The sequence below is a fragment of the Toxorhynchites rutilus genome, chromosome 2, assembly GCF_029784135.1.
Source record: "Toxorhynchites rutilus septentrionalis strain SRP chromosome 2, ASM2978413v1, whole genome shotgun sequence".
NCBI lineage: Eukaryota > Metazoa > Arthropoda > Insecta > Diptera > Culicidae > Toxorhynchites > Toxorhynchites rutilus.
The window spans coordinates 48945742-48973129 of NC_073745.1; the positions used below are offsets into that span (position 1 = coordinate 48945742).

A 27388-nucleotide genomic window follows, 5' to 3' on the forward strand; every position below is an offset into this window, starting at 1 on the left:
TGCTCCAGCCTACTCGAGAACGCAATATCGGAAGGCAATATTTGTCAATTAAAATGAGCCAGAGAATGGGAAAGCGAAGCAACAATAAATAACATATAATAAACACTTATATCTATCAAATTGTCAATTTCATTATATATTTTTTTTAAAGATAGCATCCTGCAACAGTCGCTTGCAATCTTTCATTAGTCCCCTTGTGCCGTTATCATGAATGCTTGCTGGAATGGCTTTGATTGATTTTCTTGAAATCCGGTCCCAGAAAATTGTACCACGAACGTGAGCTGCGACAATAGGACATCGTCAATAATGGGTTGTGCGTCCATAGCTTGCAATATGTGTTCCGATCGAGACAACTCTTGGGAGTACTTCTAGACTTTCCGGTAGTACCGTTACCATTCCAGACCAGCAGACCGTTGTTTGGAAAATAGTGGTAAATACGAATTTCCGGGTGACCACTCGAGAAACCATTCAAAATGCCACGCGAGACTTACATCTTTTTTATAACTCCTTCCGCTTTGGATGGGTAGTCAGGCCGAACTACTCAAAATCAACGCCAATCTTCTGTTTGCTGCAACGTTGCAACCCTAGCCGGTCTGCAGAATGATATGGAAAATTGAGGAGGACCCATTTGGTACCAATTATTCTCCAGGCGAAACTGCCTGTGAAGAGTTCTTCCAGCGTACTGTCGCATCGGGTCGACACATGGCTCGTCTTCCATTGAAGGAATCTCTAGTGCAGATTGGAAGACAACAAGAAATCGGATCTGCATCTGTTTCGCTTGCTGGAAAATCGACTGTCACGTGATGCTTCGATCGCTCTGAAGTATCGAGACTACATGGTCGTGTTTCTGCGACTGGATCTTATGGCGCCACTCAGTGACTTCGGAGATGGGATTTTCCCGAAGTATCTCCTACATCACCCCGTTATACTAAAGAACAGCAAAACTACTAAGCTGCGCGTCATTTTCAACGCGTTTTTGTTGTCATGCGTTTCCGTACACACGAAATCATTTTCGTATCGGACGCTGAAAAATCCAAGTACTACACTTCCCCGAAGACTACGGGTACCTTTGCAAATTCTGGCGATTTTCTCCGGACGAACCACTACAAACATACGTTCTACAAACCGTCGCGTATGGGACAGCATCGACTCCTTATCTGGCTAATTGGATCCTCTAGCAACTAGCAAGCGACGAAGTCATAATGAAAAGAAATACCATATACCTACAGTCTGCAACTGAAAACATGAGTCTGCGACAGAATAAAATTTGTGACAAAAATCAATTATCAGCAAATTTGCAAACATGTCTGCAAATTTGGCATCATTGCAATGTTAAAAACAAATTTCAAAATATTTCGAAGTCGAACGGATTGCGATATGTGCTTAATCGAAGTCGAACGGGTTATAAAATGCAACATTTTGCTAATTTCAAACCCGATCGGGTTTCGGAATAAAAGTGATAGTGTTAATTTCAAAAAGGCAAGCTAGTTCATAATAAAAATTGCATTTAGTGGTGTTAATACGTAAATACCCGAAAAAGCTAATTTGCATTCATAATTTTTATTTTAAACATCTTCCTATTCCATCCGAAAATCCATTACCATTTTCGTTTCACAGAAATGCAACATGAACCACAATTTCGTCAATATAGAATTTTGGTACGAAATTGCCTCATTTGCACCACCTAATTGAATTTGATACGATTGAATTACATCAATGAGCTACATATCGAGGTGAAACAGTAGGCGAAGAATATTTGTAATGGCAAGCAAAAAATGGTGTCGTAATTATTTGCGTTCTATATGAAGTGTATATGAAGAAAACAAACAATGCTCAAAATACCGATGGTTTCATGATTATTTGAGCCAAGTTTCTCATGAAATCTTGAACTGTTTGTCTTTGAACAGATGACAATTGTATTGTGATATATGCCATTATTTTTGTGGTAAAGAGACCCAGAGAGCAGTCGTAGTTTTAGTCCTCAAAAGCAGTAAACTTTTCAGGGAAATGCTGTTTAAATAAAGACTATTTTCCAACATCACAAACACCGACACTGAGAACCATGGTCATATCAATATGGTATTGTAAAAATAATGAATGTTCGTTTGTTTCTATAGCCTTGGGTAAAAATGTCTTACTAAAATATCACTTTTGTCTTTTTCGACGTGATTTCACAAATATCCACTGCACGCCAACACATTATACTCATAATCCACGCGAACTTCAATAAAATATATGTTTTTTTATTGATAAAACACTTACTGAAATTAGCATTTTTACATGGATGTGGTAGGCAATCAAGTATAAACACAAATACTGACGTCACGATTTGAGAAATAGTTATGGCAGCGCATTCTATGTCGCTTGAACTCCACCATCTTCACTACCTTTTTCCAGAACATTGGGATTACATTGTTGCATTAAATCAAATCCGGAATATGGGTGACTATTTGTAAAAAGATCGGTGGAATTAATTATATTTCCGGGAGCGTAAGACGTGTTTAATGCTCTATGAGAGATAAACAAATCCAAATCCTCCGTATCTCATACTTGATCCGAATCGGGATCACCACAGTATTCGTAACCAAACCTGCAACAACATCTGCCGGAACATGAAAACTTGAAACAGTCAGATGTATAAACCGTGATGAAATATGCAACCAATGGCATTGTATTCTCTCGGAAGCATGGTTTTAGTTTAAAATGACACGAAAAGCATCCGAATAACCAACATCAAAGTAAGTAATAAATTTGCGTCCTCTAGCATTATATGGATGAGTAAAACAACAATACCGTCGATACGAAATGTTGTTTTTAGAACTGGCGTCAAAATCGAAAATCGGCTTCGACAAAATGTCCGACGTATGTCAGATTGACTTTGTGGGATCATTGTCAGCTGAGTTGTGGGTAGATACCAGTTGTTGAATTTCTAATGATGCTTTTTTAATTAATTTATTTAATAAAACGAGTCGCTGACGGCACAAGATGAATGCTCTGTGGCTATGACCGCCATATTCAGGGACAAAACAAAATGCTTTTGATGTTTGAATATAAATATAAAGTTTGTATTCGCTGTTTAAAGAAAAGACGATACTCTTATGGAATTAACAGATAAATAAAAAAAACTTTTACTCTTTCAAGGATCGGTTCGACAAACCCCAATTTTTTGGTAACAATTTAATCAGATCCTTGGAACCGTTTGGAAAAATTTTTACAAGATCGATCTTCTATAAAGATCGCTCAATCCTAGTCCTGGCCCAGAGCGGAGTCTGTTTTATCAGCTGTGAACTCGCCTTAATGTAGCACGCTACGAGGCCAGATTATTTCCGAAGGGTGAGGGAACTACGATTTGACAATCATGTTTGTTGACGTTACATTCCAATCTTCAACTAGCTGATGATACATTCGATTGTAAACAAGAGCGGGAGAGCAGCATCTAGAGTTGCGTAAAATAGAGCGAGATACAAGCGCAACGTTACAGATGTTCCCACGCTAGACGTTGCACTCATTCCATTGAACAAAAAATCTCTCCCTCACTCTGCTTCGTCGCGACGTAATTCAACTCGTGTGTATTTGTCGTCTGTTCCCTTCTTGTCATTCGTGGAATAGTGAAAAGAGAAGGTCTCAGTCCGCCGCAGGTAATTGGGATAGTTTCGAACCAAAATCCCAACAAAATATTCTCTTCATATCGGTCGAATCGGTCCTAAAAACGCGTTCGGAAGACGCTATCTAATCTGGATAGAGTGTAAACAATTGTGATCTGAAAATTATCGCGAAAATTCGACAATTCCTGCATATATGAAGTGAGAGTGGAAAAAATATGGCTTGCGCTAGCGCTACGACAGGCAGCAATATGGAAGTGGTGGCGCCGACGAATGTTTCTGTCGCGACCCGGCCCTCAAGGTTTACGATGGAGGGTGTCGGATCGCGAGTGATCCGTGGACCGGACTGGAAATGGGGCAAACAGGTGAGAAAACCTTCAGGCATGATAGTGAGGGACCATTTCTGTGCTGTTCGAACGAAAACCGAATCTTCTGGCGACAGGGCTAGAAAATTCCGATGCACAGACACACACCACGAGTCGAAAAGATTATTATGATGAATCATGCTTGTTATGTGGTATGGAACGGAGAGCCGAAATTGATAATTCCATTTTTTAATCTCAATGGAAACTATTACTGAATAGAGAAGAAAAGACAATTGTGAGTGAAGTCATATCTTTAAATATATTTTGCTTCCGAGATTTTCCCCAACATTGGCACTTTCACGCACAAACATGGCCGATTGTGATGTGCTATCGAGCCTTTCGAGACAGACAGTGAGCTATTTGAAGAAGTGGCAATCAATCTGAAGGTATCTAATTAAGATCTGCTTCAAACTTGTTTTAGTTCGACCGAAATTGAATACAGATACAATTGTTCGATTTTATTGAACTTTTTGTTTCTTCGATAAACACCGCATCCATGGAGTGTAAACCCACCAAAGATTGTCATTTACATTTTCTACACAATTCTCTTCACTGATGCATCAAATTAACCAAGGCGCTGAGCAACACAGTGCTGCAATATGTTAGTTCTATTCCACTGACCTTCCCTTTCGTCATGGTTGACTTCGTCTGTTTATCAAGGCTGGTTAGTGTTATGTGTACAAAGTCGTAATTGATTCTGCATGATCATATCGTTGAGAGAACATTCTTCAAGATTATTGGATACTGTATTAATGCTATATCATTTTGATGTTTTTGATTCACCTTTTGTGCACAATTTTCAAATTATATCTTCATTTCTGTTTCCATTTCCGCTGTGTTAAACTTTTTATAATGAAACAACATTCGATTTCGTCAATTCGCCCAAAGTAATAATGAATCGAATCAATTCGTTCCCACTTTATGAACTAATCGGTTTGCTAACGTTTGTCGGTTTTATTGTCCACATTTTCCGCTGTATCTAATTACGATTTTGTTTTTAGTTCCAGGATGAATACAATTTTCCTTGAGAGTATCAGCTTATCAAAGCTTATTTGATTGTAGGACTCCAATCTTTTGTTTATACATTGTTATTTTCAGCATCTTCAGCCGTTTAAAATTAGTCGCATTTGACACGCACGATGTCTTATAGCTACTAAAAGTTTTTTTTATTGTTCTAATCTCAAACTGTTTTCTATTCAATTAAGCATATACCTTGTCAATATGAACTTCACTCTCGGGTTGGTCAGGTTTACGAATGGTACTATCATGCTAGTCAAATAAGACATAACAACGTCACAACGATCTTGGGAGACTTCAACCCTCATGGAACCGCCCGGGGGAACTTACGACAACAGTTTTGAACAGTAGGGAAACTAAACGTGTTGTTTCCCTACTGTTCAAAACTGTTGTCGTAAGTTCCCCCGGGCGGTTCCATGAGGGTTGAAGTCTCCCAAGATCGTTGTGACGTTGTGACCTCATGCTAACCCAAGTGCTCTTGACCTTTCGCTTTGCTTGAATTCACTATCGTTAGATTGCATGTGGAATGTAATCCTGGATCCCAACGGTAGTGATCACTTGCCAATCAAAATTTCCATCACCACTGGGTCGAATTCTTCTAAATCTATAAACATGACATATGACCTCACAAGACACATTGACTGGAAAGAGTATGCGGACGAAATTGCTCTAGCAGGGTGGCCACCCATTCGGGAAATGCGGGAAAAAGTCGGGAATTGTTCCACGAAGTCGGGATTTTTTTAGCGCAGTGTTTTTTTCGGCTCTCTAATTAGTTACTGCATGTGTGTTAGCGCATTACGACTTCCTAAGCCCTTTACTTTTCGATGACCTAACGGAACTTGTGAAGTGTTATGGAGAAAATTATGAAATCCGAACGACTGAAAGTGAAATCTAAATCACCTCACAGAAACCATTCTACTGCTACCTGGAAGTATTAGAATTGGATGTGCAACGAAATCCGCAATCAACAAGCAAGGAATTCCGCAAGATTTCCGATGAAGGTGTTCTAATATTTCGTACCAGCTATCGTAAGTTCTACTGTGGATTTAAAAAAAAAATGTTCATACAATCCCCTTTGACATATCGCACTCGTTACCTAACGTGTATTAACCCGGATGTGATTTTCAACTTTCCGGATATAGCGAAGAAATGGACGGAGTTATGCTTGGAATATTCGACGATTTGTGCATATAAAATAAAGATTAAGTATGGACAATTGTGTCCTACGTCTTCTGCTGAAATTGTAGTATCTGCATATCAAATAATAGATCAAAGATTGCATAACTCTTGGATGGAAATTATCGCTCAGTCGCAGAAGGAGCTTCCAATTTTGACCATGTTTGTGAAAAAAGTTTTGAACCTATCGCATGGCAATGCATCATTGAAGAGAGAGGATTTTCTTCGAAAAGCACGAACGAGGCTAAAATCTCGAAGATGTTGGTTGACACCCAGAGAGATGCAGTCTTGATGGTAGAGAAAATTAAATGCTCAAAAAGTGTTGAAAGTTGAACTGGATTTGTAATAACGCTCAATAAACATAATACGTTTAATTCAACTTCTTTTCTCTCATGGTTTTCTTATGGCATTCGTATCATTGAAAAAATAGTAGTTGATAGTTGAAATGTAGATCCAGCATACGGGTTGAAACATGTCCTTAAAATAAATCAAGGCTCTGGGGTAAAATTGAGACGCATTTTAAAGAAAAAGGAGTCAGATTCTGGGTCATTAAAAATGCTACTTACTCTAAAAAATAAAACTTTTTGAATTCGGAGTAAGTAGAGGTGGGGTGGATCTGATACGTTTGAAAACGATTCAGGTCCCAGATACATATATTCCTGAAACAATTCCGTCCGTATCTCCTGGATCCAATATAAAGTAAAAAAACATTTACAATTCGGGTTTCGAAAATCAAATTTAAACTAACGAAACGACACAATATTATTAAATTTCATTTCTGTGAGTCGGGAATTTAGTGAAATCTTGGAACCATTGACAATTTTCAAACGTACCTGGAGAACCAGTTTAAAAATTTAATCAAAGGAAAGAAACGTGCTTATTAGCGAAATTTCGTGGGAAGTTTGACACGAGAAACGTCAACGAAAAAAAAATGGAAAGTGGCTCGATTCCGTTCCCGGGCAAAAAATTGTTCGAGATATACCACAAGATAGGTGCGATCTTGATTCCGAGTTTTCGATGGTAGAATTCTTTCTTGTAACAATTTTGCTCCCGGATCGGATAGGATTAAGTTCAACTTGTTGGAAAAACTCCCTTATGTGGCGAAACGTCGATTGTTGAATTTATTTAATCAGTTTCTGCAGCATTATATATTATACAAGCTGACCCGGCAAACTTCGTCCCGCCCACAATTGCTTCTATGATTCAAATAATTTCGAACACTCGCGTTCTCCGAAAATTATTTTTCTGTGGGCAGTCTATATTCGCGTTTTTTTTACATATGCACCTGACGCAGGCTGAGACACATCAATCCTGATACTGATTGTTCAAATCCGTTGCTCCGTTCTTGAGTTAAATCGTGAGGAACGGACACCAAATCATTTATATTTATATAAATATATAGATATATAAAGATTGGCGACAAGTACGAGTTATAGCTATTCGAAAAACCGGAAAACCCGCGTCCGACTTCAATTCGTACCGCCCAATAGCAATGTTGTCTTGTATACGGAAGTTGTTGGAGAAAATGATCTTGTTCCGACAAGATCGATGGATTGAAACAAATGGCCTACTCTCAGATAAATAATATGAGTTTCGCAGGGGCAAAGGGACGAATGATTGTCTTGCGTTGCTTTCTTCAAAAATTCAGATAGCTTACGCATTTGGCTCCAGTATTATTGGGAATAAAGGGAACTTTGAGTTTCAATAGAGGTCCTGTCAGATAAATAACGCTGTCGGGGTCTTCCACATCTATTGAATAACATGTTATATAACTTGCTTTGTGGAAACATTTGAATTTTTCTCACAGAGATTCGGCAGTAAGTTGGATCTCCTACATGGATCTCCCTCAGGGCTCATGTTGAGGTTCTCTTTTGTACGTAAGCGACATTGATAATTACCTTACAGGAAATTGGAATCTAAGATAACTTACAGATGATGGATTTTTCATCCTGTGCCATTGATCTAGGGATTGAGTTCTCCACGGAGAAAACAGAGATGGTCGTCTTTCCTAGGGAGCGTAGACCAACAAAACCAACTTAACGCTTAAATTTTTCAACATCATTCAAGTATCTTGAGGTCTGATACGACTCCAAATGTACTTGGGGGCCTATACTTGGAAGAAATTCAACCCGGAGGATGCAACCGAGAGTTTAAATGGAGTTCAACCGGGAAGTTGAAAAGAATTCAACCAGGAGGATGAAAAGAATTCAATCGGGAAGTTGAAGAGAATTCTACCGGAAGGTTAAATTGAATTCAACTGGGAAGCTGAAATAATTCCAACCAGGAAAATGAGATGAATCCAATCTATAAATAGAAGTGAATTCAACCGGGAAATTGGAATGAAACCAAACGAGAAATTGAGTTAAATCCAACCGATAGCCTCAAGCAGGTAGTTTGAAGAGAATTGAACCGGGAGATTATAGCAGAAGGAAGTAAGTAAATGTGATCAGGTGGTGGAAGATAGATCTTGAAGTTGGTGAATACATCCTAATGGTGTGTAAATACAACCGAGAGTTTAAAAAACACAATCAAGAGGATGAAAAACAACATTGTGAAAGTTGGAGTGTGAAAAAAATGCATCCTGAAAATTTTAGGATGATTTAATGAATGCTTTAGTTGAAGGATTATTTTGTATGTGTTTTTGGAAATTTTCGGAAAAAGCGTCTAGGTACTTCTATTTTGACGTAGGACTGCGTCTTACATTAAGGGTGCCAAATCAGAAAACAGGTCACGTTTTTATGAAATAAAGTTAACATTAATAACTATTTTTACTGTGAATGGATTTCAACGATTAGCATACCAATCGAATCGGAAATTTTCTAAAATTTGTTTGATATGCTATACATTACAATCCCATAGTCTGTATATGGTTTAAATTTATGAAAATTGGAAGCATTCTCATTTCCGCATACATTTGTTCTGTCCATTTGTGTGCATTCCCGAACAGAGCTGTCAATAACGGGCAACTTATGCAGCCGCTAGAATAGAAACAAAGAAGGGGGATAGCGGAAGGAAAATATTTGCGAAGTAAATGTAAGCTGTCGCTAGCGTATTAGTATTGCATCTCCTCTGAGAAAAATTCTCATAATCTTTCTGTGCCTGTGTGTGTTTCTGTGCTCGTTATGTGTTTCATGTTTCCCCTCGAGCTGTGAACGCTAGCGAATATTTCACATGAAGTGTGTTTCGTTGTTTCATTTGTATCGCTGCAACTGTGTGCATCTGTTAGACGCGTGTTTGATGCTTGTTGAACGGCGATGCACGGAAAATGCTTCTCGTTAAATACTCAGTGCATTGCGTGTATTGATATAAAGAAACAAATTGCGACATATGACCAATTAGTGTATTGTTCTCGCAAAGACAAGAAAAAATCGTTGATTCTCGAAATGATTCTACAAAACCAAGTAAGCCATTAAACCTTTTCAATGTTTTGACGTAGGACTACGTCTAACCGGAAGATATAGGGGGTGAAATGGAAATCTAGGCACTGAACAGGTAGGAAAAAATGCAAGATTTGGAACGCTTATAACTCGAGCATTTCTCAATAGATCGCAAAGGTTTTTGCATCAATTGATAGGAAATATATCTACGCATCTATCATAACGAATAACATTTCATTTTTCTTGAGATAAATAATTGAATAATTGTGAAATATCAAGCATTGTCCAAATACACTATGTGCCCATTTTTGATTGGTCCATTTTGTGCTCCTCAAATCGTACCGACCAAAACGGGCAACCAGAGCAGCAGCGAAATAGAATGAAGCACGATTGGAAAGGAAAAAGAAAAAATGAGGGAAACATTGGTCGCAGTCTCACACATGCGTAATTCTCGAGCCAGCCAGTCAGCTTAAAAATCCCCTCTCCGCTGCCGTAACGATCATTCTCATCCGAACCGTACACCACATCGTTTCGCATCACCTCACATCAACAAACCAACACAAGCAGCCATGGTTGGATATGGCAAAGGAGGAAAAGTGAAGGGAAAGGCAAAATCCCGCTCGAACCTTGATCTGGAGTTCCCGCTCGTGTTGATCTGGAGTTCCCCGCAAGGGTAGCTAGTCCGAGCGCGTTAGTACCAGTGTACCAGTCCACCTAGCCGGCGTTATATAGCTTCGACCGCCGAAGTGATCGAGTTAGCTGGCAGAGCTGCTCGCGACGATAAGAAAACCTGCATTCGGAACAGAACACATTCGGTTCGGTGGACATCAAGACAACAGGCAGTTGCAGCGAGTGGCAAACACAATCGCAAAACAGCATCAGGTAGCAGAAGAAAAAAGTTTGTTCTTCATACAAACTGCTTTGGTGGCAAATCCAGAACAAGGCGGCTTCGAGGGCGTTCGAAATGGTTTTTTTCAAAACCACGAGAACTAAGTTTTCTAAATTGGAAACATTCCATAAAACAAGGCGCTTTTCAGGGCCATTAAACCTTCCAAAAAAGAGTTTAGGAAATAAAGTTCAATGCTTTCAAAAACATTATCCAAAATAATAATAAAACACAAATTGATGTTTTCATAATTTGTTTGCCAGGATCTGATGAGTATGTGAATTTGGCAGTTGTTCTGAGCTTATTGATAGTTGGGGACTTTCCTGATTATTCAATTTTCACCAATTCTTAAATTGTTTCCAGATTTAAAGTACAGTAATCTACAATTAGTTCGACATTTAGCTAATTGAACGGACATGTAATGCGACTTATTTAGTTGGACATTTTTGTAAACATAGAGATCCAAATTATGACCCCACATTGAAAGTCGACACTGTACCACTGTCATCGCAAATGTTCAATTACAGGTTAAAATTACCTCCAATCCGGCACTGAGTGGTGGTAATGCGACGTGCCATTGAATGTAATTTACTGTAAAATATGTCACAAGCTGGATGGGAAGAAATTATCCAACTGTGAAAGCTGTGGCAAGTGGCAAATGCAATCGCTAAACAGAAAGGTTTAGCCGAACAAGATGGGGATATCGAGTGATAACAAAACAATAAACTCTTTAGACTTTTTGTGATCCTGAAAAGGACCTTTTTTAGCCTGTATGTGAATCCAACGAGCGAACAAATCGTAATGAATGTATTTTTTTGCCATCGCTCCCTTTTAACGCTCATTCGTTCGTCTCGTTGGACTCGCCCCTCTGGCTGAGTCTGCCGATTTGTCTCTATCCTGTGAGTGTGTACCGCTAGAGTATAAAACACGCGGACCCCAAAAAAATATCTTATTTTCTTTCAAACCGTAAACCCGTGTGGTTGTACGGCATCGGCATCGTGTACTCAACAAAGGAGGAAAAGAGAAGGGAAAGGCAAAATCCCGCTCGAACCGTGGTGGTCTGCAATTTCCCGTAGGTGTATCCGCCAATTGCACCGGAAAAGGTAGCTAGGTCGAGCGCGTTAGTACCTGTGTACCAGTCCACCTAGCCGGCGTTATATAGTTTCGGCCGCCGGAGTGATCGAGTTAGCTGGCAAAGCTGCTCGCGACGATAAGAAAACCTGCATTCGGAACAGAACACATTCGGTTCGGCGGACATCAAGACAACAGGCAGTTGCAGCGAATGGCGAGTGGCAAACGCAATCGCAAAACGGCATCAGGTAGCAGAAGAAAAAAGTTTGTTCTTTATACAAACTGCTTTGGTGGCAAATCCAGAACAAGGCGGCATCGAGGGCGTTCGAAATGGTTTTTTTTCAAAACCACGAGTACTAAGTTTTCTAAATTGGAACCATTCCATAAAACAAGGCGCTTTTCAGGGCCATTAAACCTTCCAAAAAAGAGTTTAGGAAATAAAGTTCAATGCTTTCTAAAACATTATCCAAAATAATAATAAAACACAAATTGATGTTTTCATAATTTGTTTGCCAGGATCTGATGAGTATGTGAATTTGGCAGTTGTTCTGAGCTTATTGATAGTTGGGGACTTTCCTGATTATTCAATTTTCACCAATTCTTAAATTGTTTCCAGATTTAAAGTACAGTAATCTACAATTAGTTCGACATTTAGCTAATTGGACGGACATGTAATGCGACTTATTTAGTTGGACATTTTTGTAAACATAGAGATCCAAATTATGACCCCACATTGAAAGTCGACACTGTACCACTGTCATCGCAAATGTTCAATTACAGGTTAAAATTACCTCCAATCCGGCACTGAGTGGTGGTAATGCGACGTGCCATTGAATGTAATTTACTGTAAAATATGTCACAAGCTGGATGGGAAGAAATTTTCCAACTGTGAAAGCTGTGGCGAGTGACAACAAATCGCTAAACAGGAAGGTTTAGCCGAACAAGATGGGAATATCGAGTGATAACAAAAACACAACACCAAAGGTTCTTTTCAGAACCATCAATATATTTAAAATATATATTTAACAAAAGCTGTCCCCTTTGTATAGTCCTACGTCACTCCGGTTATGTCCCCGACATTACCCACCCGTCTTTTTTTTTTCAAATTTACTAAACAGTTATTTATGAAATTTTGACGTATTCGCAAATAATATCCAAAATGATAACCCAAACAAATTTAAAAAAAAATGCGTTGTCCTACGTCCTAAGCGGTCGTGTCTCGGATACAACCCCTCGATTTTTTTTTTCAATTTATGTGAAAATTTGAAAATATGTAAATTACTGTAATAACTGGCATGACCGCGGAAGGGTGATTTTCGAATGAACTCTGACGTCTAATCTCCAGAAAATACAGTTGTCCCTCATCGATAACAACGTACCAACAGTGACAGTCTTCTGACCGTGATAGAGATATAGCGATGGTAGAAAATGAACCAGACTTCGGAACATCAAGTCTGGACCAAGGCGCCTCTATATATACCAGGTGAAACAATCATATGAAATGCACTTTTAGCCATATTGGAAATGCTGTCGGTATTGTTTACAAACAGCATCAGAACGCTGCCGGCGGCTCTACAAACTGCTCCGACGCTTATTCGAACGATGCCTACTATGTTCTGGTTTCGCGAATTTATGTGAAAAAGAAAGAATGATTTTGTAGAATTTCATTCTCATATCCACTACTCTCGCATGTGAAAATGCAAAAAATGGCGTATCCTAGTAATAACAAAACAAACAACCCCCGCTCCGCAAACCGTAATTCCCTTCTTATTGAAGTGATGATGTTGCTTCACCTGTTATACATTAATATAAGCGCCTTGGTCCAGACCTGTTATACATTTATACAAGCGCCTTGGTCCAGACCTGTTATACATTTATACAAGCGCCTTGGTCCAGACCTGTTATACATTTATACAAGCGCCTTGGTCCAGACCAAGGCGCTTGTATAAATGTATAACAGGTGAAGCAACATCATCACTTCAATAAGAAGGGGATTACGGTTTGTGGAGCGGGGGTTGTTTGTTTTGTTATTGCTAGAATACGCCATTTTTGCATTTTCACATGCGAGAGTAGTGGATAAACTGGATAAGAATGAAATTCTACAAAATCAACCCTTCTTTTTCACATAAATCCGCAATAGCCGAACATAGCAGGCATCGTTCGAATATGCGTCGTAGCAGTTTGTAGAGAGCCGCCGGCAGCGTTCTGATGATTTTCCTGTTCTTCCAACCGGGTAGAGATTTTCACCAGAGCTGTTTGTAAACAATACCGACAGCAAATCCAATATGGCTGAAAGTACATTTCATATGATTGTTTCACCTGGTATATATAGAGGCGCCTTGGTCTGGACCAAGTGTTATGAATGAATGAGTTCAATAAGCTGGATGCAGAAGATTAGAACAAATAGTTTATTGTGACACGAAAACATGGAGTACATTATACTTTAAAGTCGAAAGAACTTTGAAATGAGTTTCATTATAGTGCATCACATTTAATTCTTTCTTTCGTCGAACAGATGAACGCTTGCCACAAGTGGTTTCTGTGGGCACAACGGATGCACCAAGAACAGGAGAACTATGTTCAGCTTAAACTCCCGTATAGCATTCTCAAAGATAATTTGTCATAAGTTTCATCGATTTATGATCCATATTGAATCATTAAAGTAAGGGGGATTGGAGGGTTCACCTCAATATAATAATCTTGGTCTGTAGTACCACTCGTGATGTCAATAGAGAAAATGGTAGGGGAAGAATCAAAATGGAGTGTGAGGTCAATCCACTACAACCATCAAAATTATTACAATCTCCTAATATCCCATCATTTTCCTGAAAAAAATATGTCACCCTTCTAAACTCGAGATAACCGCGAGTAGTGATCCCCGATAATCGTTCGATTAATCGATTAATCGAATACTTCCTACAGAAATCGATTATTAATCGAACGAATACTGCACAACCAATAATCGAAGCGAACGAATAATTTACGTCGATTAATCGATCCAAACGCAGAGAGAAAAAAACGTACGGCCGCTGCAGTTTTATCCTGAAAATCAATCATTTTCTTTGACGCTCCCTTAAGTTCATAAACGAAGCTCAATGCCGTTAGGGGAGCGTAAAGGATAATAATTGATTTTCAGGCGGAATGAACATTTTTTTGATTCCATATGGCTTTCTAGCAAACGAGAAATATTAGTATAACTAATTATTTCTCTCACTGTTGCGATTAATCGATTATTTGGGTCGATTAATCGTATCGACCCAAATAATCGAAACTGCTGAAAACTATTCGATTAGCTGATGAACGATTAATTTCAAAAATCGGGGATCACTAACCGCGAGTAATCAGTTTCCTACTTTATTAACCTTGAATTAAGGGAGAATGTTCATATATACTAATGAAAATATAGTTAAGAGATTGGCTGCTTTAAACTTTTGTAACTGAGCCTGTAGGAATAAAAGAATAAAATAAATTTTTAAAAAATATGGTGGAAGCAGGCGTACAAAAACTGGTCAGGCTACATGTTTCCTGAAAGGCGCCTCAGTTGAATTCCAGTTTAACACATGTCGAGTAGGCTAGTTTTAGATCAAATCTTCATACGAGAAAGTCCGTATATCCCATTCTTTTCCGTCATGGGCCTGTAGGTATTTTTTTAATATTTCGAGTTCTTAACAAGTACCCCTGATCGTAGGATTGTAGGCGTGTACCTTTCGGGAATGCGATACTTCCTATGCATCAAACTCTTATTGAGAACTTCAATTGAATCTACTCTCTATATTTTATCAAAGAAATTTCGTCGGAGTTAAACTGGTACACGCGTACTTTCATATTTGATATAACAAATTCAACGATAGTATCATTGAACGTTCTCTGAACGAGTTATAAACGGGCGAATATCTTTTGATTTTCGATTTGATCTTTGTTTTGTTATCCTAGAAACGGGTTTTGAACGGACTCCATGATCTCTCCGCTTTGCCAATACTAGAGCCGGACCGTGTTGATGAGGCAAAGCATCGTAAAATTTTAATCGCAAAAAAATCTTCCATATGCCTTACCCTTATGTTCAATTAAGCCACAATAGTACTGTACAAACCAAAGGAAACAGCGCGTATAACCACATAATCGGTACTTATACGCTCACTACACTAAAGCACAATTAAACCGAACGAATAGAAAAGACTTGGTGGCGCTTTGTTTTGTAAACACATCAATGTGGTTACAAGTTTGTTGTTTTCAGCTCGTCCCCGCCGCCGTGATTATTATCAAACATAATCATCCAACCTGGGCTGAATCTGCATCACAAAATCACGAACCGAAAACATTTCCATTAACGCTTCCTCAGCGAAAGCAGTCTAAGCACCGCAACCGTTTAAAACCTGTCATTGAGACTGTTTTTGTTTTCCATCTTCCACAGGACGGCGGTGAAGGCCACGTCGGGACGGTGCGCAACTTCGAGTCCCAGGAGGAGGTCGTCGTGGTGTGGGACAACGGTACGGCCGCAAATTATCGCTGTGCCGGAGCGTACGATTTACGCATCCTGGATAGTGCGCCGACCGGGATCAAGCACGAGGGAACCATGTGTGATACGTGTCGCCAGACGCCAATCTTTGGCATTCGCTGGAAGTGTGCCGAGTGTAATAACTACGATTTGTGCTCGATATGCTATCATGGTGACAAGCACCATCTAAGGCATCGATTTCATCGGATTTCCACGCCGGGCGGCGAGAAAACGCTACTTGAGCCGCGACGAAAGACGAAAAAGATAGCGGTGAGGGGAATTTTTCCGGGAGCACGGGTTGTCCGAGGCGTCGACTGGCAATGGGAAGACCAGGATGGTGGAAACGGACGTCGCGGCAAGGTGAACGAGATCCAGGATTGGTCGTCGGCTTCGCCGCGTTCCGCGGCCTATGTGGTGTGGGACAATGGAGCGAAGAATCTGTATCGGGTTGGTTTCGAGGGAATGGCTGATTTGAAAGTTGTTAACGATTCCAAGGGGACTACTGTGTATCGTGATCATTTACCTTTGCTTGGAGAATACGGACCTGGTCGTGGACCTCATAGCTTCCAAATAGGGGATCAAGTCACTGTAGATTTAGATATAGAAATCGTTCAATCGCTCCAACATGGGCATGGCGGGTGGACCGACGGGATGTATGAATGCCTGAATACCACCGGAACGGTGGTAGGAATCGACGAGGACCATGATATTGTGGTGGCGTATCCGAGTTCGCACAGATGGACCTTCAATCCGACCGTGTTGACGATTGTTTCCTCGCCGGCATCGATTCTCACAGAGAATCAATCGCAGCAATTTGCTGTTGGAGATTTCGTCAAGATCTGTAGTGACTTGGAAAGGATCAAAATATTACAGCGAGGGCATGGTGAATGGGCCGAAGCGATGGTCCCAACGCTTGGCAAAGTGGGACGTGTGCAGCAAGTGTACCATGATAATGATCTGAAGGTGGAGGTTTGCAATACTTCGTGGACATATAATCCACTAGCAGTGACAAAAGTGGTAAGCCTTTAAAAGTCAAAACTGTTCACAAAAAAAAAACATTACATTTCATCTCTTGCAGGCATCATCCTCCGATGGTTCAACCGCAGTCACAACAAATGGTGAACGACTGTCAGCGATACTGAAGAAACTATTTGAACCACATGCATCAGGCGACACCACAGAAGAATTGGTGAAGGCTGCTGCTAATGGTGACTGCACTAAGGTAGAGGAATTCCTCACAGGACCCAACGCTCAAAATGTTGCTTCATCATCCTCTAGCGCGCAAGATTCGTCCCAGGTGCCAAAGGTAGACGTCAATGGGGTATTCGCTGGACACACTGCGCTGCAGGCTGCGAGCCAGAATGGGCATCTGGAAGTGATTCAAGTCTTACTGCGATACAAAGCAGATGTTGAGATTGAAGACAAGGATGGCGATCGTGCCGTCCATCACGCTGCATTTGGCGATGAACCTGGTGTTATGGGTTTATTGGCAAAGGCAGGAGCTGATTTGAACGCCCGTAACAAACGAAGGCAGACGGCGTTGCACATTGCAGTTAATAAAGGACACTTCAACGTAGTGAAGACACTATTGGAGCTGAACTGTCACCCAAGTTTACAGGATTCGGAAGGTGACACTCCTCTACACGATGCAATCTCCAAGGAACATGATAATATGCTTTCGTTGTTGCTGGATTACGGCGCGGATATCACATTGACCAATAACAACGGCTTCAATGCTCTCCACCACGCAGCGCTCAAGGGAAACCCTAGTGCAATGAAAATTCTGCTTACTAAGACCAATCGATTGTGGATTGTAGAGGAGAAAAAGGACGATGGCTATACGGCGTTGCATCTGGCGGCCCTCAATAATCACGTGGAAATTGCTGAATTGCTTGTCCGGATGGGCAAGGCGAACATGGACTGTCAGAATGTCAATCTTCAGACGGCTCTGCACCTGGCGGTGGAGCGTCAGCATGTGCAAATAGTGAAGCTGCTGGTGCGTGAGGGAGCCAATTTGAACATTCCCGACAAGGATGGCGACACTCCGCTGCATGAGGCGCTGAGACACCACACGCTCTCGCAGTTGCGCCAGCTGCAGGATGTGGAGGGATTCGGCAAGATTCTGATGGGACTGAGAAATGTGAGTATTTTTTGTTTGTCTTTGTTTTCATTCCATTCTTATATCTATAGTGCTCTCGTGGCCAGTGTCACACATTCCTATGCTGTGGGTTCGGGTTCGATTCCCGGAAATTCTGGCCGATTCTGGCCGGAAATTTTTCGTTTAAAGATTTTTTTTGATTTGCACTGTGGTCACGCGTATTCAAGAGCTTCTCACTCCAAAATACATTCTGCAACAGCAGGATATCACAAGCGAGTAGTCATTGTTCTCCCTCTCCGAATAATCGTTGTTAATGTTTTACATTTTTTATAATCGTACGCGTGAATTTCACGAGGCTGGCCTTGGAAGTGACTCTTACCGTTTTTAATTTGTGTCTCTACTGTCGATTTATTCGTCGCGAGCGTTGCGAATAACTGCTTACGTTTGTTGAGCCGCTAGCGTTGGTGCGGTTACAGTGCCGTTCACATGTTTTTGAACTTTTCGTTTGTGTTATTCTGTTTTGTGGGCAAGTTGTAGTACTTTTTAATTTGTCGGTGTTAAGTCAGACCGGACCATGTGATATTTTTATGGTTTAGAGAAAAAAAACGAGCTTAAAGTTTGGTATGATAGGAGGTTTTTATTAACCGTTCAAATCAATTGAGAGGCTCAAAATGAAAGGGGTGTAACATTTCTCTACATTGACTCTCTCTTTTGGTCATAACCTAGTTGCAAATGTATTTAACAATGGGAAGATAGTTCAGAACCTCATCTATCGGATTCTATAGCAAACACAGATTGGAACGTTTTTGCAGTTGAGTTATCAACTAAAGAGAAAGTTGATGAAGATAAATCGATCAAATCACTTACACCCCTTTCATTCTAAGCCCCTTAATTTTGATAAGTTATTCATGCTGTACGCGTTATTTAGTGAAATGTAGCTTACTAAATGTTTAACCAAATGCAATCAATAACTCGAAATTTTTAATTTTGCGACTTGGTCCCCTTCGACTTAATACTGACCAATTGTACAAAACAATAAATTCTAGATCAATATGTCAAAGGGGTTTATCTCCTTGATCGATTCTCTTCATCTACATTCTTTTTCATTAATAACTCAGCAGTAACAGGATTTCCTGATGTGTTCGACGGCAAGGAGTGTGAAAGGGGACCTCGTTTATCAAACTACATGGCAAAACTGGAGCAAAATCTATCTGAAAGGCCGTGATTATCGAAAAAGAAAGACGGTGAAGAGAATCGTTCAAAGAAGATAGACCCTTTTGACATGTAGATCTAGAATTGATGTGCGTTTTGTGGACAAAGAAGCCGTACCGGTCTTCAAGTAAGGGTCGGTAGTGCCGTTAATTAACACAGCTGTCCACATACCTCGTGAACAAAAAATGCACCATTTTAGACACCCCCTCCCCCTGCGTGAACAGGCGTGGATATCGATGATACCTCTCTCCATGTTGTCCACGTGGACGTTGTTCCATTTTTTGGCAAAAGAAAAAGTGGATAATAAAATTTAATTTTAATTTAGCTGCAATATCGATATAATTAATTCTTGGCAAAATCTTCAAAAACTTAGAGGCGAATGAACTGAAAAGTTTAAAGCCTCTTTAATTCAACATCATCATCATCATCTTCAAAAATCACGATTTTTACCCAACTGTATATGAATTAGTCACTTAAATTACACCTTAACGTTGGAAGGTTACATTTCTTCTTGAAATAAGTCATATTTGAAACATAAAAAAAATATTATTTTTCAAACTGTATATAATTGAGTCCAAAATTGTATATAATCGAATCACATATAATCGAGTCCGACCTGTATTTTCTCTTCTTTGATTCATCAAACTTAATTGATGTAACGTTGCCTTGATTTTCCCAAATGAAATCCATATCAAAATTTGCACAGTTTACTAATTAATATATTCATTCAAATACTTTTCAACAACATCTGATAAAAGACACGATGTGCTGATTGGGGAAAATAGATTTTTGGGGTGATAATCGCCTTATTACACTCAGTTTAACTGAATGAACAAACAGATTGTAAGAATGCAGACTGCAGACCTAATCAATGCATTGAGTATTCATTGGGTATGCACTAGGTCACAGATGATAAAAAACTATTGTCAGCTCGCAAGCTAGAGCGAGATTGTGTATTTGAAAACGTTGGATATTTGTACCCAAGGAGTTTAAAACTGATCATTTAGAGAATCGTAATGTATAGAATATTAGGATAGGCATTTACAATTAATTTGTATTAACCAATGGTCTAGTCAAAATTTATATTCCGATGGAAATAAACGAATTATTTTCGCGTTTTATCTATGAATTCTCTAAATTTTATTTGTTATTTATAAAAAAGCTTTAACGTTAGTATCTATTTTTGATGGTTTTCATGCCAATCGTCTTATATTATCCTAATATTCTATACATTACGATTCTCTAAATGATCAGTTTTAAACTCATTGGGTACAAATATCCAACGTTTTCAAATACACAGTCTCGCTCTAGCTAGCGAGCTGACAATAGTCTTTTATCGTATGTGACCCAGTGCATACCCAATGAATACTCAATGCATTAACATTAGGAAACAATCGTAATACACTTCTTCTATCGAACAATTCAGTAATCGAAACACTTTTCAGAAATCGCATTCAGAAACTGAAATTCATGCAGCGAGTAAAATTTATATTTTGAATGCTGTCAAAACGGGTCCCACGAAGCGGTAATTTGAGTTTGAGGAAGTAGGAAAAAGTCACACGAGGTGCAAAAAAACGTTATCCTTCCACAAGGAATTCCGAACGGAATTATTCAAATCAAAATCGTCGAGCAAAAAAAATGTTATCTTGTTCTTAATGACGCCGGAAACAAACAAACAAAGACAAAAGCGCTGACAATAGTACCAACATTAAGAAAATGCAAAATAATTTAAAAAATACAAATTCCCGATATATATTTGAGAGATTGTAATTCTTAAACATTGCCGGCTCACAGCTCCTCTTGTACAAATTATAACACAAATTAAGTTCAAGTTACGACAATCACTTAGCTGCCCGGCAAGTAGCGATGATACATCCCCGCTTCTACTACTAAGGGAAAGTCGGGAAAGACGGGCACCCCTGTATAATTGATAAAATGCATTTTTAGTTTAAATTTCAATGATGTACAAACAATACAGTGTATCAATACCTTTGACACTTACTGTGAACATCTGGCTGGCTTTCTGTTAAAATTGTAAAAAAAAGAATAATCAGAAAGTATGATTTCCATTGTTATCGAGTAATTTCTTGGGGTATTTTTCGTTACGTGAATGTTTTACCATCACTTCTCTTCCAGTTTATTCTCTTCAGTTTATCGAAGTGAAGTTTTCTCATTTTTGCTCCAGAAATATTGAGGAAAATAAAATATTAATCATGTCGGGTAAGACGGACACTCCACCGATAAAAGAAAAACACTTAGTGTTGGAAACAATGATGACTATTTCCTCCTTTAAGATGCCCACTAACTACGTTTGCAATTGCAACCAGATATCATGGACGAATCAGCAGAGCGGATTTCAAAACGTAATTTCGAATGCCGGAAGCTATTTTAGACATGAAAAAATAAGAAAAATTACAAGCCCATCTAGGTGATTTTAGTCTATCCTTTTTGTTAGAACTTTTTTAAGCCATATTTGAAGACGTCCAAAACATATCGAGTACATAAACATGAATTTTCAGTTAGTGGCCAACTTTTCCCACCCCAGGTGTCCGTCTTTCCCTACTTAATCTTATTTTTTTCAAAAATGCCGGACACATTCATTTTTCAAAATTTCTGCCTCAAAGACAAATTTTATTATGAAAGAAGACCTAGACTATTTGTGGTGAGATAGCTATATAATTTATGTGAAATTCTCGAAAAAAATCAACTTTTACTAAGGGTGTCCGTCTTTATCACCCTTCCTCTACATGTGATTTTTTTCTGAAGTTTTCATTCAACATGTCTACGTGGACATTACCTATACTCTAGCTGCTGGGCCGCCGCCATGGCGGGTTTTCCCGGCCCCGCACTCACGGTGTGGGGACACAAAGGCGGTGAAAACCACCACAAGATTGAACGCTGTCATTAGGGAGTAATGTTACCGGAATTTTACAATTTTACAATTTAAATCGATTTGAACGCATGCACTGTACTCTTCTATAAATCTGATCAGCTAATAATTAGTCAAATGCGGTGATGACCAATCATTCTCCATCGATTTGACATTTCCCCTATTCGCTTGTCACGCGTGACAGTTTCGTTGGGTCAGGCCTGCTGGAGAGTGTGTCGACCGTGTCGACGGTGTCGCTGCTGCGAGTAGTGTTGTCGTCACATACCCCCGCCCGTAAACCTATTTGTTGTTCCGAATCTCCTGAAGGCTCCATAGGTTTACCTTTGTCTCCGATGTCTATCACCGCCAGCTTTATTGCAGGCCGCCGTAGAACATCTGTCGCTGTTCGCACCAACGCTTGGCGAATTCTCCCATAACGCGTTGCAGTAACTTTCTCCACGCTTCCACGGATCCAATGATTACGGTCAGTTCCATTAACTACGAGAACGAGATCTCCCACTTCAAACTCCTTGGTGTCCTCGAACCACTTGCATCGGCGGGTTATCACTAATCCATCTCTTCCAAAACTCCCCGTTAACGTGCAGGGCTTGCTTCCAGCAAGTACGGAGTGTAACATACCCACTGACCTCAGTTTCTGCATGAATTCCCGTCGAATTGCCCAACAGGAAGGGGTTGGGGATTAGAGATTCCTGATCGGCGGACTCCAGCGGGATGTAGTTCACCAACGGTCTAGAGTTCACCAACGCTCTGCTTCATAATAATCGTTTTCAGCGTCTCGTCGTCGGGTTTTCGAGGAGTGTTCAGTCGCTGTCTTAACTGACCGGACAAGGCGCTCCCACACTCCACTCATGTGCGGAGCTGCGGGAGGGATGAACTTCCAAGCGGTTCTCGCGTTCGTGAAAGTTGTTGCCATCGTCTCATTCATTGCCGCGATCTCTTTCTGAAGCTGCCTGCTGGCTCCTGCCGGTGACACGCGAATTGTCCAGCAGGTAAAAAATGCTATCCAGCGCTTCACTTGACTGCGCCCTCTCTTGACCAGCACCGGTCAAGAATAATCTACCCCTACGTATGTGAAACGGCGTACAAAGGGTTGCAATCTTTCTTCGGCCATCTCGAAGCGCTGCCGCATTTCGTTGACAACTGTCTCGCGATTTGCGTGACGAAAATCCGGTAGAACTGTTATTGGATGACACTTCGGAAGAATCGCCGACCACTTTGCTTCGAATGGTACATACGGGGCAGTTTCAATCCGTCCGCGCATCCGGAGGATTCCTTGCTCATCCATGAAAGGCCAGGTTTTGTAGATGTTGCTCGTTTTAGTTGCTGAGTTGTCTTTAGCACGGTTTTTTGTTCCGGGAATGCATCCTCTTGTGCGTCTACAAATCCACTGAGAACTATGTTAGCAAATTCGAGGGTGCATTCCTCGAGAGCGCTCCGGTTCTGTTGCAGCTGGCAGAGCTATCTGATGATTACCACAAACACTTGAACAGCACCAGGTGTGTTGCCATCTGCGCACAGACAGTCAACATGTCGGTGGGGGAAATTGTGAACTGTCCCAAAGATCAAACAGTGACAGCGGCTAGAAGACTCAAGCGGCGGATCGGTCCAAACACGGTAGAAAACTCTCCTGCGTTAATCTTGACAGTGAATGGTACATGTACACTAGGGTGCCAATGAATGTATGGAAGAAATCGACCCTAAAATTTCAAAAAGTTACCCTATACAAAATGTTCACCACCTCGAAAAAAACACCCTATGCAAAATCTCAGCTCAATCGGACTTAAGAGAGAGTGGCGCAAAGCGGTCGAAGTTTGAGTTTTTTTGAAAATCGAAAAATTACCCAAATCTAAAAAAAAATTGGTCAAAAATCGACTTTTCAGATGTAAAAGTGCAAATAAAAACATTCTTTTGACAAAAAAGAATTTTGAGAGAACAGTAAATCTCGATTAGTAATGCAATTTTAAGACATTTGGCATCAAAATAAATTTTGAGAACCCAAAACCATACGTTTCGTCTCGTATGCCGAAAAAAGTACCAGAGCATCAACATTTTTTTCGAAAACCCCGATTTTCTTGGGTGATTTTTCGATTTAAAAAAAACTCAAACTTTGACCGCTTTACGGCACTTTCCATTGAGTCCGATTGGGCTGAAATTTTGCATTTTGTGTTTTTTCGAGGCGGTGAACATTTTTTATGGGGTAACTTTTTGAAATTCGCGATGACCATTTTCATTGGCACCCTAATGTACACCTGAATTCATTTATTTCCGATATCTGCGAGTCAGAACGAGGGTGTTCTACCCATTCAGTGCTTCAAATGCTGATCATTTGTTCATACAAAAATTAGGTTATTTGGCACAATTCATAAAATCCGGAAGGTTATGGCATGGTTTAATGAATAGGATTCTGCACTGGTCAGCTTGTTTACCAAATCAAAACCCTGTCAGGAAGTTATGAGGAGTGATAGGACGAATAGTAGATGCAGCCTGCAGGCAGTATGAGTGATTCGAAGAGCTTAAACGAGCAGTATCCTCTGTGTAGAACGAGATACACACTACAAAATGACGCAATTTGAACTGATTGAGAACTAAAGATGTCCTACGAGTTAGAAACCTTTCGCATTTCATGTTAAATTGACGTTAATTTCGTAAAGGAGTAGGAGTTTTTCCATCTGGTTCTATAGTTATGAAACACTGGAATTTTAGTTTTTTGAATGTTTCGCACTGGAATTCACAACATTAAAGTTCAAATGACCAGACTTATAAATGAAGATAGTTATTGTTTGTATACTATATACTTCAATTCAATCGACTTGTTATATATCTCACTCAGAAAAAATGAGTGGTTCTATAGTTGTGAAACGCAGTGTACTAATAAAAATGACGCAAGTAGTGCATACCTGCATTGAGTCGCCAAAAGTTCCACTGGGAACTTTTGTGCCATCAAAAACGATTTTTGTCATTAATTGCCCAAATTAACACATTCACATCCCTTCCAAACTAATTACAGAACACCGACAAAAAAGCGTCCGCCTCGATCGCATGCTTCCTGGCTGCAAACGGCGCCGATCTGACGATTAAAAACCGAAAGCTTCAAACACCGCTGGATCTCTGCCCGGACCCCAATCTCTGCAAAACATTAATAAAATGCTACAACGAACGCAAAACTGATGACATGGATATGAGCGCTGCCACCGCCGCCGGTGCAGGTATACCGGCTCCTCCCGCCTCTGTTCTGCGAAACGGTGCTCCGAACGCGGCTGCCCCGACGACAACAACGACGGCTGCGGCTGTCACGAATGCTACGGGAATAATTTCCGCAGTTGGTGGCGGTCCTGGTTCGGCGCCTCCTCCAGGCGCAGCCACTGTTGGAATTCCACCTGGTGTTGTGGATGCTAATCTGTTGAATGATTTGAACAAGATGTCTATTCAGCCGGCTATTAGTGGTCAATCGAACAACATCGTCGGATCCAACGGTGGCAGTCCGCTGGACGAATGTCTGCTGTGCTCCGATCAGAAGCGAGATACAGTATTCAAACCGTGCGGTCATGTCGTGTGTTGTGATAATTGCGGACCACGGATCAAGAAGTGTTTGATTTGTCGAGAATCTGTTGCCGAGCGTGAAAAGATTGGAGAGTGTTTGGTTTGTTCAGACCGAAAGGCTTCGGTATTTTTCAAACCCTGCGGTCACATGGTGGCTTGCGATAATTGCGCTCAGATCATGAAAAAGTGTGTCCAGTGTCGGGCCCAGCTGGACCAGAAAGTTCCCCTCTCAGTTTGCAGTGGCGGTCCAGGAAACGTGATAACCGTTCAACATCAGCGAGACGAAAAGAAAGAGCAGAGCGCTCAGATTTTGTTGCAAGGCATCAACAAAAGTGGACACGGAGTGGCAATGAACAACACAACGTCGCCGAACATTAGTGGCGTAAATGGAACGCCAACATCGCTCACTACAACGAATAACATTGGTACCGCAGCCGTGGCGCCAAGCAATTTGAATCTGGTAGATGACTTCCAAAAGCTTCAGCAACAACTGCAGGATATAAAGGAACAGGTACGATTGATTGAAATCATCAGGAGAATACATTCAATAATTCGAAAACGTTTCTCTCTATTTGCAGACAATGTGTCCCGTGTGCTTCGATCGCATTAAGAACATGGTGTTCCTCTGCGGTCACGGGACTTGCCAAATGTGTGGCGATCAAATCGAGGGCTGCTGCCCCATCTGCCGGAAGACGGTCGAGAAACGTATTCTACTGTTCCACTAAAAAAGTACACATGCAGAATCTTAATCCAACTACATATTTATATGCGCAACAGCACCTCCTGCGAGGCAGACATTAGACACAGATTTGCAGCCTGTCTGTCTGCGTGTGGTAACGAAAAATCAAAACTGTTGAAACGGCTAATTTAATAAGTTTTAAACGTATTCTCCCACTAGCCTTTAGTATATCGTTAATCTTCAAGATTGAATTCCATTATGATTGTTTTAGATGTTAATGAGATTTTATCTGTCTCATAGGTAAGCATAAAGTATACTGATTTTCTATATCTTTTATGTAGCGACAATTCGAGGCAACTCTCGAAGGTTCTTTTTTTCAATTTGTATGTATGTCGAACAACATTTTAACTGGTGTGGAAAAAAGGGTACGGTTTATGTTGACCCAAAAATGGATGTTAATGAGTTTTGTTGTTTTAATTTCGACAAAAAATTCGTTTACATGGTCTAGAATCCTAGTATTTTACAAAGCAAGAAACCAATTGAGACATTAGACAAATCACTTTTAATCAAGCACAGAACCAAAAGGATAGAAAAAGAACATTCACCTTAAATAATGTTCTGCGTAGCTTTCAAAGTATATACAAAAACCCCACCACCTTCAATAATAGTGTGCCCAATTATTAGTGTACGCCGAAACGGCACACTCATTCGCATTATACAAATCTATATAATCTTCTGGGTTACTCGACGTGTTTGCTATTACGTCAAATAAATATCCATATCGAAAAATCTACCAACCAAGGTTTGCGTCGGAACGATAAAAGAACACTACCCTGTAAATATTAACTTTCAATGTTCTTATGTGGGTTTTATCGTAAGTTTAACCTGGCTAAGCCTACGATAAAAACCTTCCCTACCAGGTGTGTAGATATGAGGCCGCAATTTTACCAACAGATTGCTTCAGTCTACTCAACCATCAA

General features: G+C 40.3%; 1 protein-coding gene across 1 annotated transcript; it reads left to right on the forward strand.

The window, feature by feature from the left end:
- Positions 1-3568: 3568 nt before the first annotated feature.
- On the forward strand, positions 3569-27201 carry LOC129771547 (E3 ubiquitin-protein ligase mind-bomb). The gene is made up of 5 exons (XM_055775297.1): positions 3569-3967; positions 15906-17006; positions 17068-18129; positions 25197-26240; positions 26308-27201. Exons 1-5 carry the CDS (start codon positions 3821-3823, stop codon positions 26452-26454), a joined length of 3501 nt encoding a protein of 1166 aa, XP_055631272.1. The 5' UTR covers positions 3569-3820; the 3' UTR covers positions 26455-27201.
- Positions 27202-27388: the final 187 nt, after the last annotated feature.

What these genes read in the sequence shown, in the direction of transcription:
- LOC129771547 (XM_055775297.1), top strand. Translation starts at nt 3,821, where the DNA reads ATGGCTTGCGCTAGCGCTACGACAGGCAGCAATATGGAAGTGGTGGCG. An exon ending in ACTGGAAATGGGGCAAACAG is followed by an intron (nt 3,968 to 15,905) that starts GTGAGAAAACCT and finishes CATCTTCCACAG; the next exon opens with GACGGCGGTGAAGGCCACGT. An exon ending in CACTAGCAGTGACAAAAGTG is followed by an intron (nt 17,007 to 17,067) that starts GTAAGCCTTTAA and finishes CATCTCTTGCAG; the next exon opens with GCATCATCCTCCGATGGTTC.